Source organism: Hypomesus transpacificus, chromosome 8, assembly GCF_021917145.1.
Source record: "Hypomesus transpacificus isolate Combined female chromosome 8, fHypTra1, whole genome shotgun sequence".
NCBI classification, from domain to species: Eukaryota; Metazoa; Chordata; class Actinopteri; order Osmeriformes; family Osmeridae; genus Hypomesus; species Hypomesus transpacificus.
This window is the reverse complement of record NC_061067.1, coordinates 2,014,254-2,032,290: the sequence shown is the minus strand read 5'-3', so window position 1 is coordinate 2,032,290 and position 18,037 is coordinate 2,014,254. Positions and strand designations below refer to the sequence as shown.

The window sequence follows — 18,037 nt, the reverse complement described above, 5'->3', positions numbered from 1 at the left end:
CAATATGCAAAGAAATAATAAAACATTTTGGAAAACGGCAAAACACACCCTATAAAGTGAAGATTAGAAACTATAAGCTCTGACATTTGGTATTCCCATCATGAAGCTGCCTTACGATGTAAAACTCCCTATTAGGTGTCATTAAAAAGGATGGTGCCTTTGAAGCAGTCAGGTCACTCCTCCCCCTGGCCCCCCTGATAGCCTCTTGGAACAATGAGCCTCATAGGTCTATGGGAGCACCCCTCTACCCCAAATAAAGAAATCATTTTTAAATCTACCTCGTTTTCTGTCCATGTAGGGCTGAACAGTACCCTTCATAAACAGGCTTGCAGGGCTGGAGAGGAGACAGAGAGCAGGCAACCTGAGGGTAAGAACATAAGAGACAGAGCAAAGAAACTTGTCAATGAAAGAACCATTTGTCTTTAGCTGATTATCAAAGTGTATCTGCAAACAATGAGCTGGTCAATAGACTGATTCTTCTTCATATCTATTTTATTCTCAAGAGTTTTGAACAAATCCAGGCCTAACAATCAGGTAAGAACTGTTGAAATTAAATTTATCGAGAGAATCTAAAGCATAAAAAGAAATATCAAAGACTGAACAATGATTTAGAGCTGTTGAAATAGTATCAACAGTCACTATTCGAACATACTTCATGTTATGTAACGTGTTAGAACACAAGTTATTTTTGTTGTTGTTTTATGTGTGCATTGAATATTGTAGAAACAATATTTCATTTTACTTACATTTACATGCTATTATAGGATTTCAAGGTATAGAAAGACCATATTTGGACTGCTACTGAAATTGGTCTTCACTATAGCCCTAATGTCTTCATCTAAAATATACTGCAACAGTTTGTTAAACTATCGTGGGGGGGACTAATATTTTATGAAGATAATATTGTTTATTTTTCTCATGCCACAGATTTCAGAATGGGGGACGCCTTGATGGCCGAGTTTGGGACAGCAGCTTCTTTTCTGAGGAAGTCAGACAAGGAACGTCTGGAGGCCCAGACTCGTCCTTTTGACATGAAGAAGAACTGCTTTGTGCCTGACCCAGAGGTTGAGTACGTCAAGGCACTAATAAGCAGTAGAGATGGGGACAAAGTCACTGTTGAAACTGAGTTTGGGAAGGTAAGCACAACACAATTATTAATAAATAAAAATAGCTGATTGTACAACTGTTATATTCTTCCAAAGTATATGGGAAACAATAAATCAAGTCTACGGTAATTTCTAATAATCCAAAAGGTCACAAACAGTAAAGTAATTTACAGTCTGCACTTAACAATTTCCAGACAACAACACATAAGGAGGTTGACGTCCATCCCCAGAACCCGCCAAAGTTTGATAAAATTGAGGACATGGCGATGTTCACCTTCCTGCACGAGCCTGCTGTGCTGTTTAACCTCAAAGAGCGTTATGCAGCCTGGATGATCTACGTGAGTAACAACAACAACGTACAAATAGGTTCCTACTGAGTAGAATAAGATCATTAAAGAAGTAAAAATACTCTCCTCCCACACAGACCTACTCAGGACTGTTCTGTGTGACTGTCAACCCCTACAAGTGGCTGCCAGTGTACGATCAGTCAGTTGTCAATGCTTACAGAGGCAAGAAGAGGAGTGAAGCTCCTCCTCATATCTTCTCCATCTCTGACAATGCCTACCAGTACATGCTGTCAGGTAAAACATGGTCTTTTAATACATTTATACTGATGAAGCCAAATTGATCACATTAATGTGGAAATGTGCCTTTTTCTTGACAGACCGGGAAAATCAGTCTGTCCTGATCACGTAAGTGCATAAAAACCTACATGACTTAACTTGGCCATACAATAGGTATGTATCTGGCTCTTTCATACTGTGCATTTACTATCCCTTCTTAGTGGAGAATCTGGTGCAGGAAAGACTGTGAACACCAAGAGAGTCATCCAGTACTTTGCCAGCATTGCAGCTGTGAGTGGAAAGAAGGACGCAAGTCAGGAAAAAAAGGTAACATTGTAATCCTGACAAAGACAATATTAATTTACAGTTATACTATCAATACTTGCTATAGTTTGACATTGTATTTGACATTGGATTCTAGGGCACCCTGGAGGATCAAATCATCCAGTGTAACCCTGCCCTGGAGGCTTTTGGTAATGCCAAGACCATCAGAAATGACAACTCCTCCAGATTTGTAAGATTTCTTCACTCATGTTTTTAAATGCATTATATTCAACATGATTATATCACCCAGTTGACAGTGAGGGTACAATTTCTTCACTTACAGGGAAAATTCATCAGAATTCATTTTGGAGTGAGTGGGAAGCTTTCATCCGCAGACATTGAAACATGTGAGTAGTTTACGACTACTGTCTCCAAAATCATGCTGTATTTAATACAAAATGACTGGTTTGATCAAATCATCAAAGTCAATGACATCATGCTCATAAATCCTGGATTCTAGCAAATGTTTCATATTGTTTTATATTTTCTCTTTTTGACAGATCTCCTGGAGAAGTCACGTGTCACTTTCCAGCTCAAGGCTGAGAGAGACTACCACATCTTCTACCAGATCCTGTCTCAAAAGAAACCAGAACTGCTGGGTCAGTATATAAACAGCATTGTATGTACTGTAGTATTAATGCTCATGCATTGATTACTGTGGATCTAACCAACCCAATCAAATAATTGAAGTTTAAATACTTATTTACAGAGATGCTGCTCATCACCAGCAACCCCTATGATTACGCCTTCATCTCCCAAGGAGAGATTGCTGTAACATCTATTGATGATTCTGATGAGCTAATGGCTACTGATGTAAGTGAAGCATATGTATCAATCTACTGTAATAGTATATGTACAAATGTCATGTAAACATGTTTTACCTTACAATAGGAAGCCTTTGATGTGCTGGGCTTCACCCAAGAGGAGAAGAACGGCATTTACAAGCTGACTGGTGCCATTATGCACATGGGCAACATGAAGTTCAAGAACAAGCAGAGGGAGGAGCAGGCAGAGGCAGATGGCACTGAGGGTAACTTTTAATGATTCAAATATTAAAACTATCATATTGTTTAACACTTGAATCCCTTGTGTGTGGCATGGTCTTTAATCATTGTGAAATAGTTCACTGTGTTCAAATGTGAAATTTGTTATCAGCAATATCAAACCTTCAAAATGTGTTGTACCTCAATGTGTCCTAATTAGTTAAATACAAGATTACATAAAACCAAAATGTGGGGCTATATCCAACCAGCTACAACCTATGTTTTACAAATCCCTGCCTCTGCATTTTCAGATACCGACAAAGTCGCGTACCTGATGGGTTTGAACTCTGCTGACATGATCAAGGGTCTCTGCCACCCAAGGGTCAAAGTAGGAAATGAGTGGGTCACCAAAGGTCAAAGTGTCCAGCAGGTTAGTCTCAAGATAATAGTAATCACAGTTACTTTGTTTGAGAGAAGTTTCAATAGAAGCCTTGCAATAATGTTAATCAGATCTTGTGACCTTTAAAAACATGGATGTATAAAGTGTTTTTGGACAAAGTTGGATTAACATCCATAAAAATTATCCCTCTGTCCATTATACAAATGTTCATATTGATCCATGTTTAATGCAATTTATTATACCCTCCTCTACAGGTGTACTACTCCATTGGTGCTCTGTCCAAGTCAGTGTATGAGAAGATGTTCCTGTGGATGGTGGTGAAAATCAACCAAACCCTTGACACCAAAAATGCTCGCCAGCATTACATTGGTGTGCTGGACATTGCTGGTTTTGAGATTTTTGATGTGAGTTTTTGGGGAAAGGGATCATGTGCACATTACGGATATTTCTACATTAGTAAGATTTGCAGTCAACAAGAACACTAAAACTGTAAATCTCTTCTCCAGTTCAACACCTTTGAACAGCTGTGCATCAACTTCACTAATGAGAAGCTGCAGCAGTTCTTCAACCACCACATGTTTGTGCTGGAGCAAGAAGAGTACAAGAAAGAAGGAATTGTTTGGGAGTTCATTGACTTTGGCATGGACTTGGCAGCCTGCATTGAGCTCATTGAAAAGGTTGGTCTGTGTAGATGTGTCCAAAATGAATCACATCAAAGTTGTCTTGTGAACGCAGATGATATGAAATGACAAGATCCAAAATTTCTAATTGTTACTTGTAACTTCTGTCACCAGCCCATGGGTATCATGTCCATCCTTGAAGAGGAGTGCATGTTCCCCAAAGCCAGCGATGCCACATTCAAGGCTAAGCTGTATGACAACCACTTGGGAAAAACTGCCAACTTCCAGAAGCCCAGGATTATAAAAGGTCGACCAGAGGCCCATTTCTCCCTGGTTCACTATGCAGGCACAGTTGACTACAACATTGGTAACTGGCTGGTGAAGAACAAGGACCCTCTGAATGAGACTGTAGTCGGACTCTTCCAGAAATCAAGCCTGAAGTTATTGGGTGTGCTTTTTGCTGGATATGCTGGTGCTGACTCTGCTGGTAAATATAATAATACATCTAATCATGTATAAAAAAAAAATAAAAAAAAATAATGATGATAATATATTTGATCTTCTAATTCATGACAGCTGAGACGGGAGGAGGAAAGAAGAAGAAAGGCTCCTCTTTCCAGACAGTGTCTGCTTTGCACAGGGTGAGTTTGTGTGTGGATGTTCAAGATGTTACAGTGATGATGATGATCTTTACAATAGATAAGAACACTAATTCAAGTTATCTAATACAAAAACTCTAATAGTATGATTGTTCAAAATCATTCTATCCACAGGAGAACCTGAACAAACTAATGACCAATTTGAGGTCTACTCATCCCCACTTTGTGCGTTGCATCATCCCCAATGAGAGCAAGACTCCTGGGGCCATGGAGAACCCTCTGGTCATGCACCAGCTGCGCTGTAACGGTGTGCTGGAAGGCATCAGAATCTGCAGGAAGGGATTCCCCAACAGGATTCCATACAGTGACTTCAAACAAAGGTGGAAAAAATATGTATTATAATAATAAAAAGATACACATTATTTTGGCATGTAAGTCGAGAATTTATGATCATTGTATTAGATTACATCTGTGTACTTTACTGATATTTTGAAACTGTATGATTAAATTCAGATACCGCATCCTAAACCCAAATGTTATCCCTGAGGGAGCGTTTATGGACAACAAGAAGGCAGCAGAAAAACTGCTGGGTAGTCTGGATATTGACCATGAGCAGTACAGATTAGGACACACCAAGGTAAATCTACTGAAAATGAGAGGCTGGCATAAACACCCAGTTTCAATGCGCAGCATGAAAACGTATAATTTGAGTATCTTTATCAGGTGTTCTTCAAGGCTGGTCTGCTGGGTGTTCTAGAGGAGATGAGAGACGACCGTCTTGCTCTCATCATCACAGGGATCCAGTCCAGAGCACGTGGTCTGCTTGCCAGAATTGAGTTCCAGAAAATAGTTGAACGCAGGTAGTTTTCTCTATAGTTACTACACAAATGTGTTTGAAGTGAATGAAAGTAAGCTAAAGGATCATTCTGTTTGGGATCAGGGATGCCCTGCTTGTGATCCAGTGGAACGTTCGTGCCTTCATGGGGGTCAAGAATTGGCCCTGGATGAAGATGTACTTCAAGATCAAGCCTCTGCTTGTCTCAGCTGAGACTGAGAAAGAGATGGCCAACATGAAGGAAGAATTCCTGAAGCTTAAAGAAGCTTATGCTAAATCTGAAGCCCGTAGGAAGGAGCTGGAAGAGAAGATGGTCTCCCTTATCCAGGAGAAGAACGACCTTCAACTCGCAGTCCAAACTGTGAGTGACAGCTACAACAGCTGATCAGTATAATATTGTACGTAACATAAATCACATTTTTCTTGGAGTTGTAACTATTTGATCCCCTTCACAGGAACAAGACAGTCTGGGAGATGCTGAGGAGAGGTGTGAGGGATTGATCAAGAGCAAGATCCAGCTTGAGGCCAAATCCAAGGAGCTGACTGAAAGACTGGAGGATGAGGAGGAGATGAATGCAGAGCTTACTGCTAAGAAGAGGAAGCTGGAGGATGAGTGTTCAGAACTCAAGAAAGACATTGATGATCTGGAACTCACTCTGGCCAAAGTGGAGAAGGAGAAGCATGCCACGGAGAACAAGGTAAAGACCAACTTGACTTGATAAGGAGATTAAAGTAAAAGTGAGAACAAAATATACCTACACTATATGACTTCAGGTTAAAAACCTGACTGAGGAGATGGCAGCTCTGGATGAAATCATTGCCAAGCTGACCAAGGAAAAGAAAGCTCTCCAGGAGGCTCACCAGCAGACACTGGACGACCTTCAGAGTGAGGAGGACAAAGTCAACACTCTGACCAAGGCCAAAACCAAGCTGGAACAGCAGGTTGATGATGTGAGTATCAAACTGAGTATCAAGTCATCAAGTGTTACTGTAAGTTACAAGTACAACAAAGGTGTATGATTTTCGTCATGATATTCCACTTGTATGATCAACCAGCTTGAAGGTTCCCTGGAGCAAGAGAAGAAGGTAAGAATGGACCTTGAGAGAGCCAAGAGGAAGTTGGAGGGAGACCTGAAGTTGACCCAGGAGAGCCTAATGGACCTGGAGAACGACAAACAGCAGATGGAGGAGAGACTGAAGAAGTGAGATTATAACCCAAAGGACTGTATCACTACAATGCTTACTTTTAAAGAAAGGGTTATAATGTGTATATTTTCCACAGGAAAGACTTTGAGATAAGTCAACTCAACAGCAAGATTGAGGATGAGCAGGCCATGGGTGCCCAGCTTCAGAAGAAACTGAAGGAGCTGCAGGTTAGTCAATAGCACTGTATGGTTAAAGCTTCCTTGTAGGATACCAGCTGTTTGAACTCTGATCTCATCAGAAATCCTTACATTGTAGGCCCGTATTGAGGAGCTTGAGGAAGAGCTGGAGGCTGAGAGAGCTGCCCGTGCCAAGGTTGAGAAGCAGAGGGCAGACTTGGCCCGAGAGTTGGAGGAGATCAGTGAGAGGCTGGAGGAGGCTGGTGGAGCCACTGCTGCCCAGATTGAGATGAACAAGAAGAGGGAGGCAGAGTTCCAGAAGGTGCGCAGAGACCTTGAAGAGGCTACCCTGCAGCATGAGGCTACAGCTGCCACTCTGAGGAAGAAGAATGCAGACAGTGTGGCCGACCTGGGGGAGCAGATTGACAACCTTCAGAGAGTGAAGCAGAAGCTGGAGAAGGAGAAGAGTGAGCTCAGGCTGGAGCTGGACGATGTGGTCTCCAACATGGAGCAGATCGTCAAGTCCAAAGTGAGTGGTGAATATGAGAAGTTAGGAATTACTAACAGGTGTATGTAAGTAGCCTTCTGCATATACTGATGGCCAATTGAATACCTCTTTAAACAGACAAACTTGGAGAAAATGTGCAGAACCCTTGAAGACCAGATGACTGAGTACAGGACTAAATCTGAGGAGGGACAGCGATCCATCAATGATTTCACCATGCAGAAAGCAAAGCTTCAAACTGAAAATGGTAAGAAAACTGTAGATTGTAATTACATTTCAACGGAAATACCACTGCTACTTTCTTGACTTTCCCGGGTGGAATTTTTTTTTTCTTCTTCTTCTTCCTTTCTTTCAGGTGAACTTGCTAGGCAAATGGAGGAGAAGGACTCTCTGGTTTCCCAACTCACCAGAGGAAAACAGTCTAATGTTCAGCAGATTGAGGATCTCAAAAGACAACTGGAGGAGGAAGTCAAGGTATGGACAGTTACAACATTATCCTTCTTCCAGAAATAATCATGGTCCACCCTCGATATTATGTCTACCTTTTTCCAGGCAAAGAATGCTTTAGCCCATGCAGTGCAGTCTGCTCGCCATGACTCAGAGCTGCTGAGGGAGCAGTATGAGGAGGAGCAGGAGGCCAAGGCTGAGCTGCAGCGCAGCATGTCCAAGGCTAACTCTGAGGTGGCTCAGTGGAGAACCAAGTATGAAACTGATGCCATCCAGAGGACCGAGGAGCTGGAAGAGGCCAAGTAAGGAGATGCTCACAATCAAACAGTGCTTCACTTCAGAAAGGACAATGTACCACATGCTAGGATTATATAAAGTTATACAAAGTTTACTTTCTGTCAAACAGGAAGAAGCTGGCTCAGCGTCTGCAAGATGCAGAAGAGGCTGTGGAAGCTGTCAATGCTAAATGTTCCTCCCTGGATAAGACTAAACACAGACTCCAGAATGAGATTGAAGATCTCATGGTGGATGTGGAGAGATCCAATGCTGCTGCTGCTGTTCTGGACAAGAAGCAAAGAAACTTTGACAAGGTACAGTGACGGATCTTCAAGAGAATCCGGGTAGAAATACAGAGCACCATTCATTAATGCTGCTTGTGTCTCCTCCAGGTCCTGGCAGAGTGGAAGCAGAAGTATGAGGAGTCCCAGACTGAGCTGGAAAGCGCCCAGAAGGAGGCCAGATCCCTCAGCACTGAGCTGTTCAAACTGAAGAACTCCTATGAAGAGTCTTTGGATCATCTGGAGACCATGAAGAGGGAGAACAAGAACCTCCAAGGTCTGGATATGAACAAACTTGGCAGAAGTCTTTACATTGTCAATCAACATTGGACATTCTTTTAAACTGAATGGGTTTCTGTCAACAGAGGAAATTTCTGACCTGACTGAGCAACTTGGTGAGAGTGGAAAGAACATCCATGAGCTGGAGAAGATTCGTAAACAGCTGGAGCAGGAGAAGGCTGAGATCCAGACTGCTCTGGAGGAGGCTGAGGTGAGACTATTATTCAACTGTAATTGCATTTAGGAAAACATAGTGCATCAACAGTATACATATTAAAAATCAATGGCTTTGATACAGGGCTCCCTGGAGCACGAGGAAGGCAAGATTCTCAGAGCTCAGCTGGAGTTCAACCAGGTCAAAGCTGACATTGAGCGCAAACTGGTGGAGAAGGATGAGGAGATGGAAATGGCCAAGAGAAACCAGCAGAGAGTGGTGGATACCCTGCAAAGTTCCCTGGAGTCTGAGACTCGCAGCAGGAACGAGGCTCTCAGGCTGAAGAAGAAGATGGAGGGAGACCTCAATGAGATGGAGATCCAGCTCAGCCAGGCCAACAGGCAGGCAGCAGAGGCCCAGAAGCAACTCAAGGGCCTCCATGCACATATGAAGGTAAAAACATTGGACCTAAAGTATCCTTTCTTTCTAAACATCACAATGCTTACTGACAGCTTACTGACATAGTGGTTACAGCCACAAAGATAATGAAGTGCATGTTTACATGAAAACAACCAATATCTTTTCGACAGGACTCCCAACTGCAGCTGGATGATGCTCTTCGTAGCAATGATGATCTGAAGGAGAACATTGCCATTGTGGAGAGACGTAGCAATCTGCTGCAGGCTGAACTGGATGAGCTGAGGTCCATGGTGGAGCAGACTGAGAGAGGCCGCAAACTGGCTGAGCAGGAACTGCTGGATGTCAGTGAGAGGGTTCAGCTGCTACACTCTCAGGTAACATGTTGATGGAGTACACCAGTTAAAACAGGTTATTGCATTCTTTCTAAATAAAAAAACGTAACACATTTTCTCTTCTAGAACACCAGCCTGCTGAACCAGAAGAAGAAGCTAGAGGGTGACACTTCCCAGCTTCAGAATGAAGTGGAGGAGGCTGTGCAGGAGTGCAGGAATGCTGAGGAGAAAGCCAAGAAGGCCATCACTGATGCTGCCATGATGGCAGAGGAGCTGAAGAAGGAGCAGGACACCAGTTCTCACCTGGAGCGCATGAAGAAGAACATGGAGCAGACCATCAAGGACCTGCAGCACCGTCTGGATGAAGCTGAGCAAATCGCCATGAAGGGTGGCAAGAAGCAGGTCCAGAAGCTGGAGGCCAGGGTGAGTGTCTGAGGCTGGTTGGTAACTTATGGTACCTTATTCAATCCTTCCAACAAAGGATTTAAGATTATGAAACGTGATCCTGAAGGAAAACAGGTTCACAGCTGTCAACAACTTGGTATCCTTTTCCTCCAGGTGAGGGAGCTGGAGACAGAGGTGGAGTTGGAGCAGAGGAAGAGCAGTGATTCAGTGAAAGGAGTCCGTAAATATGAGAGACGCATCAAGGAGCTCACTTACCAGGTATACAGTCGTTCTTGCTGTCATCTGTAAAATGTTCTTTCATCAGAGCATAGAGAATGAAAAGCAAGATGGAACCTAATTATTTTTCCATTTTGCCATGGTCCAGACTGAGGAGGACCGTAAAAACTTGAGCCGTCTGCAAGACCTGGTGGACAAACTGCAGCTGAAGGTCAAGTCCTTCAAGAGAACTGCAGAGGAGGCTGTGAGTAGAAATATTGATCTCAGAAGCCTATCTGATTTCAGTTTGCCTGAGGTACTACAATTATTCTCATTGTCTTTCTCAGGAGGAACAGTCCAACTCTAATCTGGGCAAGTTCCGTAAACTGCAGCATGAGCTGGATGAAGCAGAGGAGAGGGCTGACATTGCTGAGTCCCAGGTCAACAAATTGCGAACCAAAAGTCGTGATGCAGGATCAAAGGTTAGTTTGTCTCGGACTGATAGCTCCTCCGAAAATAATTACACTGATAATATTTTCCGTACAATAAATATTAGGCAGTTGCTTTCCATTGAACGCTACATAAATACAATTGTTTATAATTTAAGCAGATTTTGCATAATATTTTACTTTGTTTTAATCTCCCGCATCTTCTCCATCAGAAAGGACATGATGAAGAGTGAAGCTCTCGGATGGACGTCTTTACATCTTGAAACTGTTGTAGTAATTTAGCCTTCCCTTTGTTCTTCATGTACCTGAAACTACAGAATAAAGAGTATCAATGGCAACTCTCCTTCATGTGGTACTTTGTACGAATGTATTCAGCGCTAACACTATAGCCTCACTATAAACCTCTCAAGAACCAACTATTTTAAACTACAACTAGTTTTTCTCATAAATTGTTTTTAAACTGTTTAATATAGCAAAATTTGCGCACAACCCACTGATTTGCCCAGCCCCTTCTTGCCCCGCTCGCGTTCTCTCTCACTACAACGGACCCGTCTGTGACTGCCCCGTATCTGTGCATGCTCTGAATCAATCTGAGCGGCTTTTTCTCTCAGAAAAGACTGGAGAATCAATCCGGAGTTTTGAACGTAAAGGCCCAATCCCAATGTCCACTAACACAGACTTTGAAGCGCTTTCTCACAAAGTCTGTGAAAGCTTAGGGCTGTCCCACAGTCAAAACGTCAAGTGCGCGAGGGCTCTTTGGCAGACATTTTGAGCCTTGTATGCACCTTTTTCATGAGTCCACATTTTTGCAGACTTTAGCTAAGGGAACTGCCCACAATTCACAGCATTGTGACGTGAAAGGGGAATCCCGGAATCGAGAAAAAATCCCGCAAACCCGCCTCATAAGACAAGAAAGAAGAAGAATAGTAAACAAACAAGCATGGAAGCAACCAACCCTGGCCAAAACATAGTTAGAAATAAAAGTGAACATGTAAGTTTAAACACAAAGCTCACTGATGCTTAATATAGCCAGTGTGTAGGTTGTCCTTTGATGATAAATTCCATTGCAAAAAAAGACTAAAGCCCTTGCAATCTCTTGCACTCAATCACTTACTAGGTGATGTTAAGTAAGTCTGTGAGGGTTCAGGCCTTTAGGTTTAGGGGTGACTTTGGGATTGGACCTTAGTATCAAAATTCTCTGCAAAAATGTGTACAAAACTGTTACATTCAAGTTCAATATAATAATACTCATAGTTAAATACATTCAGCAAATCCAACGTAATATGTATATAATGCTCAAAAAACGATTTTGGGCTAAAACTAATGCATTTGTTTTAGCAAATCTTTATCATATCCAATGAGTTATAATAACCATGTCATTCAATACAGTAGTTCAGTTGCCTTTTAATAAAAAAATGACCTAGTAAAACTGGAACATTCTGCTTTCCTGAAGAATATACTGTAGTAGTACCCCTGCATCCTTAAGCATTTTCACTCACCCTCTCCTCAACCATTTGCCTTAGTGAGCCAGTCTGGGGAGGCAAGGCAGGTGTCCTGGAAGAGTATGTCAACCTACAGTGACAGATGGTCATCAACCTATGGGTTGAGGTTAGTCCATGTGTTCATGTATGTCAAGGCTCAAATGACACTTGGACAGCTGAGAGTGAAAGGGACCCTCAGCAGACAGCAGTGGTCAATGCTCAGCTATATAGGATAATTGGTCTTGAAGGAAGTAACTCTTAACTTGACTGCAACTGTGTTAACACCTTGTAGACAAGATCACACTTTCCCTGACAGCTATCTTGATCTTTAACACTAGCACTTGTAAATTGAAGACCTACTGGCCCTTGCCTCAACACCTTGTTCTATTTCCTTTCTGCTCACAATCTAAGACAAATATTTAGCCACATATGTAATGAAGATAAATGACTTAGCCTACATATCTTAATTTAGAAACGTATATTTTAATTCCCACAAATTTACAAACAGATCTACGGATATTATAATTAGGTAGCTATCAATGGTCATTATACTGCCTAATCATTATTAGTCATCACAATTACTTGAAAAATCATAAACTGAAAATAATAATAAATACATGAGTTTTTAGTGGAATTATATGGAAATAGACTTAGAATGTAGAATTAAATAGATGCAAAACAACATAAGATTATCTACAAACATTTTTAAAAAATGGATAAAACCAGCAGTGAGACATTATTTTCTGCTAATTGCAGTAAATAACAAAACATATATGTATATATACAATTACTTTTTCTAGGGTGATCATGAATCAAACAATGAGGGTGTCATGTTCCTTGTGTTAAACCTATTTATGTGCATTGAGACATTCACAGACATGCATCTGCTGACACACCCTTCTCCACACCACGGTGCTGGCCTTTAAGTGTCACAGTACTTAACGCTCCATTGAAAGAATCTAACAACTATTTCACAGAGTTATCTTTATCCTCAAGGATAAAGAGAAAGAAAACAATGCAATGTCAACAAGATGGGATGTAAGGGTACCCTAACAATAGCACTCTTGGTTACAATTCACAGTAGTGACCTTGTATGGTAAACAAACAAGGACAGCTGTACAGTATATGCATCATACGGATTAAATGTTGAGGTATGTTCACACCATACATCATGAAATATCTCATAGATATCCAATTAAAATCTGTATTTGGCAGCACGAAAAATAAACTCAAAAATGATGTATTACCAAGAAACCCTCTCAACTATATGCAAAAAGTTTTTTGCATATAGTTGTGCATTATTGCTTGATCATGAAATCAGTCAAAAATTCACAAACTCATCTTTAAAATCATTAATGAAAAAACTTCACTACACATCTTCTGTCAGTAGATGGTAAATCATGCACAGAGCTGGGTCCTCCAGAGGTCTGAGACTTTACTGTGGAGGAGGGAGCTAATGTTTCAGACATTTGCCAGTAGCACCACGAAGCCACCTCATATTTTATCAAAACATTTTCAAGTTGCTGAATTAGTAGTTACAAAGGACCATGCCTTCTATGTCAGTTCTACCATTGTTTGCCCTCACTCGCACGTTAAAAACAAGCCTTTTATGTCTAATAGATCCACACCAGTAACCCAAAATATAGAACATACAACATAAATTACAATAATAATCACATGAGTTCTTTCCATTAAGGAGCCATACACCACCCTTTATAAAGAGTGGAAAAAGAATGAAGACACACCATAAAACCTTACATTTACATTTAGTCATTTAGCAGACGCTCTTATCCAGAGCGACTTACAGTAAGTAAAGGGACATCCCCCCCGAGGCAAGTAGGGTGGGGTGCCTTGCCCAAGGACACAACGTCATTTGGCACGGCCGGGAATCAAACCAGCGACCTTCTGATTACTAGCCCGATACCCTAACCGCTCAGCCACCTGACTCCCGTCTCACCTGACCTTGAGGTGAGAAAATTCAGATTGTTTCATCGAGACTGGCCCAGTGGCGTGTTCAGGGAGTGGCCTAGGGTGGCACGGGCCACCCCTGAAATCTGATTGGCCACCCCAATATATGATTGGCTATATGCCCAGTCAGAGGCGGGCCACCCCTGGTGCCACCCCTATCAAAAATGTCTGGACACGCCCCTGGACTGGTCTTAGTCAATTTAGTTAGTTAACTGGAATTTCCCAATGTGAAGGGTTGAAATCAAGTGTCTTTTTTTCCAGAAGCAAGTACTTCTACAAATTATCCAAGTAGAGACCAGTACCAAAAAAAACCTAATGTGTGACTGATTTAATATATATTAATCTACAGCAAATACGCCTTATAGGCCTTTTGTTTTACGTGTATTGACTTTGAAACAATCCTAGTTGTAATGAGATGCGACTCACACCATTGAGTGCAAGACTGTAATGCTTTAATGAAAACAATAATATCCGGGACAGCAAACTACCAGTCTGTGAACATACATTATATACAACAGCGCCCTCTTGTGTCCTGGGGATCTTATATCATCTACATCTCCCCTTTTCTTAAGTAATTTAATATAAAATATAGGGCAACAGTACTACTTATAGTTGAGACCAAAATAGCAAAATCAGGATGCTCTCTGTAACTTCCTTGCAGGGAATAACATTTATAACATGTAACCTGTAATTCAGTTCAGTCTTTCTTTGGGTTTTCTGAAAGTGTATCGTCTTTTTTCTCTCTCAGTGTTCTCTCCTTTCCCCTCTGTACATGCAGGGGTGTCTTCCTCTGTTTTGATGAGCTTTCTTCTTTCGACTGTACTGCTGTCTGTCTGCTTCCACTAGGTATGAACGTGGCTCGGGTGTTGGTTCTATTACTGTAGCTGGTCTCCACTGCTTGCCCTCCCTTAACCTCACTGTGTCTCCTGGGCTGAGGGCTGGCAGCACGCGTTCATTGAACAAAAGTTCATGAACTCGTTCATAATTTTGGTGAACGTGAACTGGAAGTACTGTATTACTGCCTGATGAACGATACTGTGAACGTGTTCATTCTGGTGTCTGTGAACTATTTTAAGAAGGCGGAACGTAAGGGGAGATAACCTTTCCAAAACTTGTAAGGGCGTAATCGTTTGTGAAAGACCCAGAGAAACACGAATTTCCAACGAGGCAAAATCCCGGACAATCCCTGCCGGATGCATTTTTTAGGTCTTGAAAAGAGGACGTCTGGTCACCCTAGTTTTATTCTTTAATGAATGTTTGTTAATTACTTATTTTTCAACCAATAACTCAATTAAAATTACAAAGAGGGAAGTTCCCAATTTTTTTCGCAACTTTCACTAGCTCTCGCAATTTCATCGCAACAAACTCATAAAAAACACTGCAACTTTTAAGAAAAGCTACCGCGAAATCAGGAATTTTAGCCCACAACTATCACAAAAAAGTCTGCGAAATCCTGGGGGGGAATGGTTAGGATGTGCCCCATGTATTTGACTTCTTGTGTAGTGAATGTGCATTTTTCTGAGTTGAGTTTTATGTTTCTTTTCTCTCACTCGCTCCAACACCATTTTCAACCTCTGGTTGTGCTGCTCTTCATTTTCTTCCCATACGAGGATGTCATCAACGATTACCTCTACTCCCCCTCCATGTCCTAGAACATTTCAGTCATGAATCTTTGAAATATTTCTCCAGCTTTATTTATTCCGAAAGGTAGCCTTTTTTATGCGTAACGACCGAAGGGGGTGTTAAAAATGCATAACGCTGAGCTTTCTTTATCCAACTTGACCTGCCAGTATCCACATTGAGTATGTAGTGTGCTGAACACTTTAGCTCCTGCCATCCGAGCCATCACTTCCTCGATCGTCCTCATGGGGTAGTGTTCCCTTTCAATAGCGGCATTCAAATCCTTGGGGTCCATGCATATCCGGATCTTCTATTTTTCTGGTTACCATACCGTGACCTTGCTGCTTCCCTACTGCCTGGGTCCTGTTACTTTTCAATGACGTCCAGGTTTTCTATTCTTCTCAGTTCTGCTTTTACTTTGTCTCTCAAGGCCACAGGGACCTTCCTTGGAGCATGGATGATGGGTCATGCATCCGCTCTGATCTTGATGTGCTGTTCTACTTCCAAACAGCCCAGTCCATCAAACACGTCTGCATATTTCTCCTGTATATCTCAACTTGGCCATGTCTTTACCTCACTGAGGCGTTTTATGAGGCCAAGGCGTACGCAGGCCGTTAATCCTAGTAGTGGTGTTGCACTATGGATCCGGCGACATGTTATCTTACACGGTAAAGTTATAGCATTGAGCCAGAAGGTCTGTTAAAACATAAATTGACATGGCTGTTCAACACACATGTAGGTCATTTAATGAAGTTGTTAGTCGACCAATTATGACAACAGAAACAAAACTCTATAGGCCATTTTTCGCATGGACGCACGGCCATCTTAATTGGCCTTAATAACAATTTTATTAAATAGCCTATGTGTATTTAACAGCCATGTTAATGTATGATGTTTAAATAACTAGGCATAGGTCTAGTCTACATCTGGCTCAATGCTAACTTTACACTGTCGACCTGGGCGCACATCGTAGGACCGCCACTGTAACCCCATATATATTAAAGTTGTTTTTCAAGTGTATGTTGTCATGAGATTTTATTGTTGATTGGCCTACTTCTGTATGTAAATAAATAAATGCAGTGTTTCCTCTATGCTGATTTGGCTGTGGCGGCCGGCCACGGCAACATTTCTGCCACCACGGTGTCAGACATAGGGCCGTAAAAAAGGCCGTCTATCAGCAAAGTGCATGTCGGAGAATAGCACGGACATGCGCTTCACACCGCAAGCAGGCACGTGCGCCACTCAGCGTTAATATTATTGTAGTAGTCTATAGTTCTTGCAAATTTTAATTGAGTTAACTGGTGATTTTCGTTGTTTGGATTTTTCACCTGCTAGCTAAATTGCACTTGGCTGTTGATTCGATAGCGATTGCTGAACGCCCTTGCCCAGGGCCTGCGCAGGTCGCCGCCCTAGGCAAAATGTTTCAAAAGCACCCCGCACCCCCCCCCCCCCCCCCCCAGCCCACACTGCATTAGGGTAATGTAATTAATACTGGGTTTATTGTTATGATTTGCTACAGAATGCTTAGCCTAGGTCAAGATCAAATTAAGCAGACAGTTAGAACACGTGCCCCCTGCCCCCACTGCAAAAAAGAATCCTAGCAGAAACACTAAAATGTATATGTGATATATATATATATATATAGACGACACAAATACCATTTATACAAAATAACGTGACAAAAGTGAGTGAGTCACGCGAGGTAGCTGTAGCTACATTCTATGGTAGCCTTCGACGCCTATGGTTTAGCTCAAAAGCCTGCTAAACATGGCCGTCCCCCTCAACCATTCAGGTGCTATCAACGGCCATCCATGCTAATCAGGGACGGCTCTCTGAACGAGAAGGGTCCAATTGAAAAAAGGGGCCTGAGGAGAGAGTTCCGGCTTCAGGGGCCTGAGGAGAGAGTTCCGGTTTAGAGGGGCCTGAGGAGGGAGCACTGCAATTGGACCCTATTGCTCTGAACAGCATCGCCGTCCATGCTCTATGCTGCCACTAACGACGGCCGTCCATGCTATTCAGGTACGGCACTCTGAAAAACATCGCCGTCCACCCATGCGAAAACTCCCCCTAGCGAGGACGTCCATTTGGACGTCGGCAAGCTCAGGACAGGGACTGGCTTCCGTTGCCTTCTCAGCATGAGAAATGCTAGGTGTGGCGTGAGAGCGTGTAAAGGGGCTGAAATGTGTGTCTCACGGTCGATGCGTGAGGCTTGAGAACCCTGGTAGCTACCTTTTAGCCACCGTGATGCATTGAGCTGATGTCTGAGCGTCAGATAAAGGGCTCTCAAGTCTCACGGCAAATGGATTTTAGTACCCAAAACCCAAACGTTGACAGCTATGGTCATCAAACTTTTTATCAAACTTGTGCGCTCTGTACTAGTATTGGTTATATACTGTAGGTACATGTGTTACATTGATTATTGGTTTCAAGATTTGCAAAAAAAAAAAAATCCTGTCAGAATTGGCCAGCAACT

At 42.2% G+C, this 18,037-nt stretch overlaps 1 protein-coding gene across 1 annotated transcript; it reads left to right on the top strand.

Moving 5' to 3' along the window:
• Positions 1–347: 347 nt before the first annotated feature.
• On the top strand, positions 348–10,838 carry LOC124470176 (myosin-7-like). Its single transcript, XM_047023943.1, has 38 exons — positions 348–534; positions 928–1,136; positions 1,301–1,444; positions 1,531–1,687; positions 1,771–1,798; positions 1,891–1,996; positions 2,091–2,183; positions 2,277–2,340; positions 2,494–2,592; positions 2,703–2,806; positions 2,885–3,023; positions 3,288–3,406; positions 3,631–3,780; positions 3,883–4,053; positions 4,171–4,483; positions 4,573–4,637; positions 4,770–4,975; positions 5,109–5,232; positions 5,319–5,455; positions 5,536–5,791; positions 5,886–6,128; positions 6,205–6,381; positions 6,487–6,632; positions 6,713–6,803; positions 6,892–7,281; positions 7,378–7,504; positions 7,613–7,731; positions 7,810–8,006; positions 8,111–8,294; positions 8,373–8,538; positions 8,627–8,751; positions 8,839–9,147; positions 9,285–9,488; positions 9,573–9,869; positions 10,005–10,109; positions 10,216–10,311; positions 10,394–10,528; positions 10,708–10,838. The coding sequence occupies exons 2-38, from the start codon at positions 936–938 to the stop codon at positions 10,726–10,728; spliced, it is 5,808 nt and encodes a 1,935-aa protein (XP_046879899.1). The 5' UTR covers positions 348–534; positions 928–935; the 3' UTR covers positions 10,729–10,838.
• Positions 10,839–18,037: the final 7,199 nt, after the last annotated feature.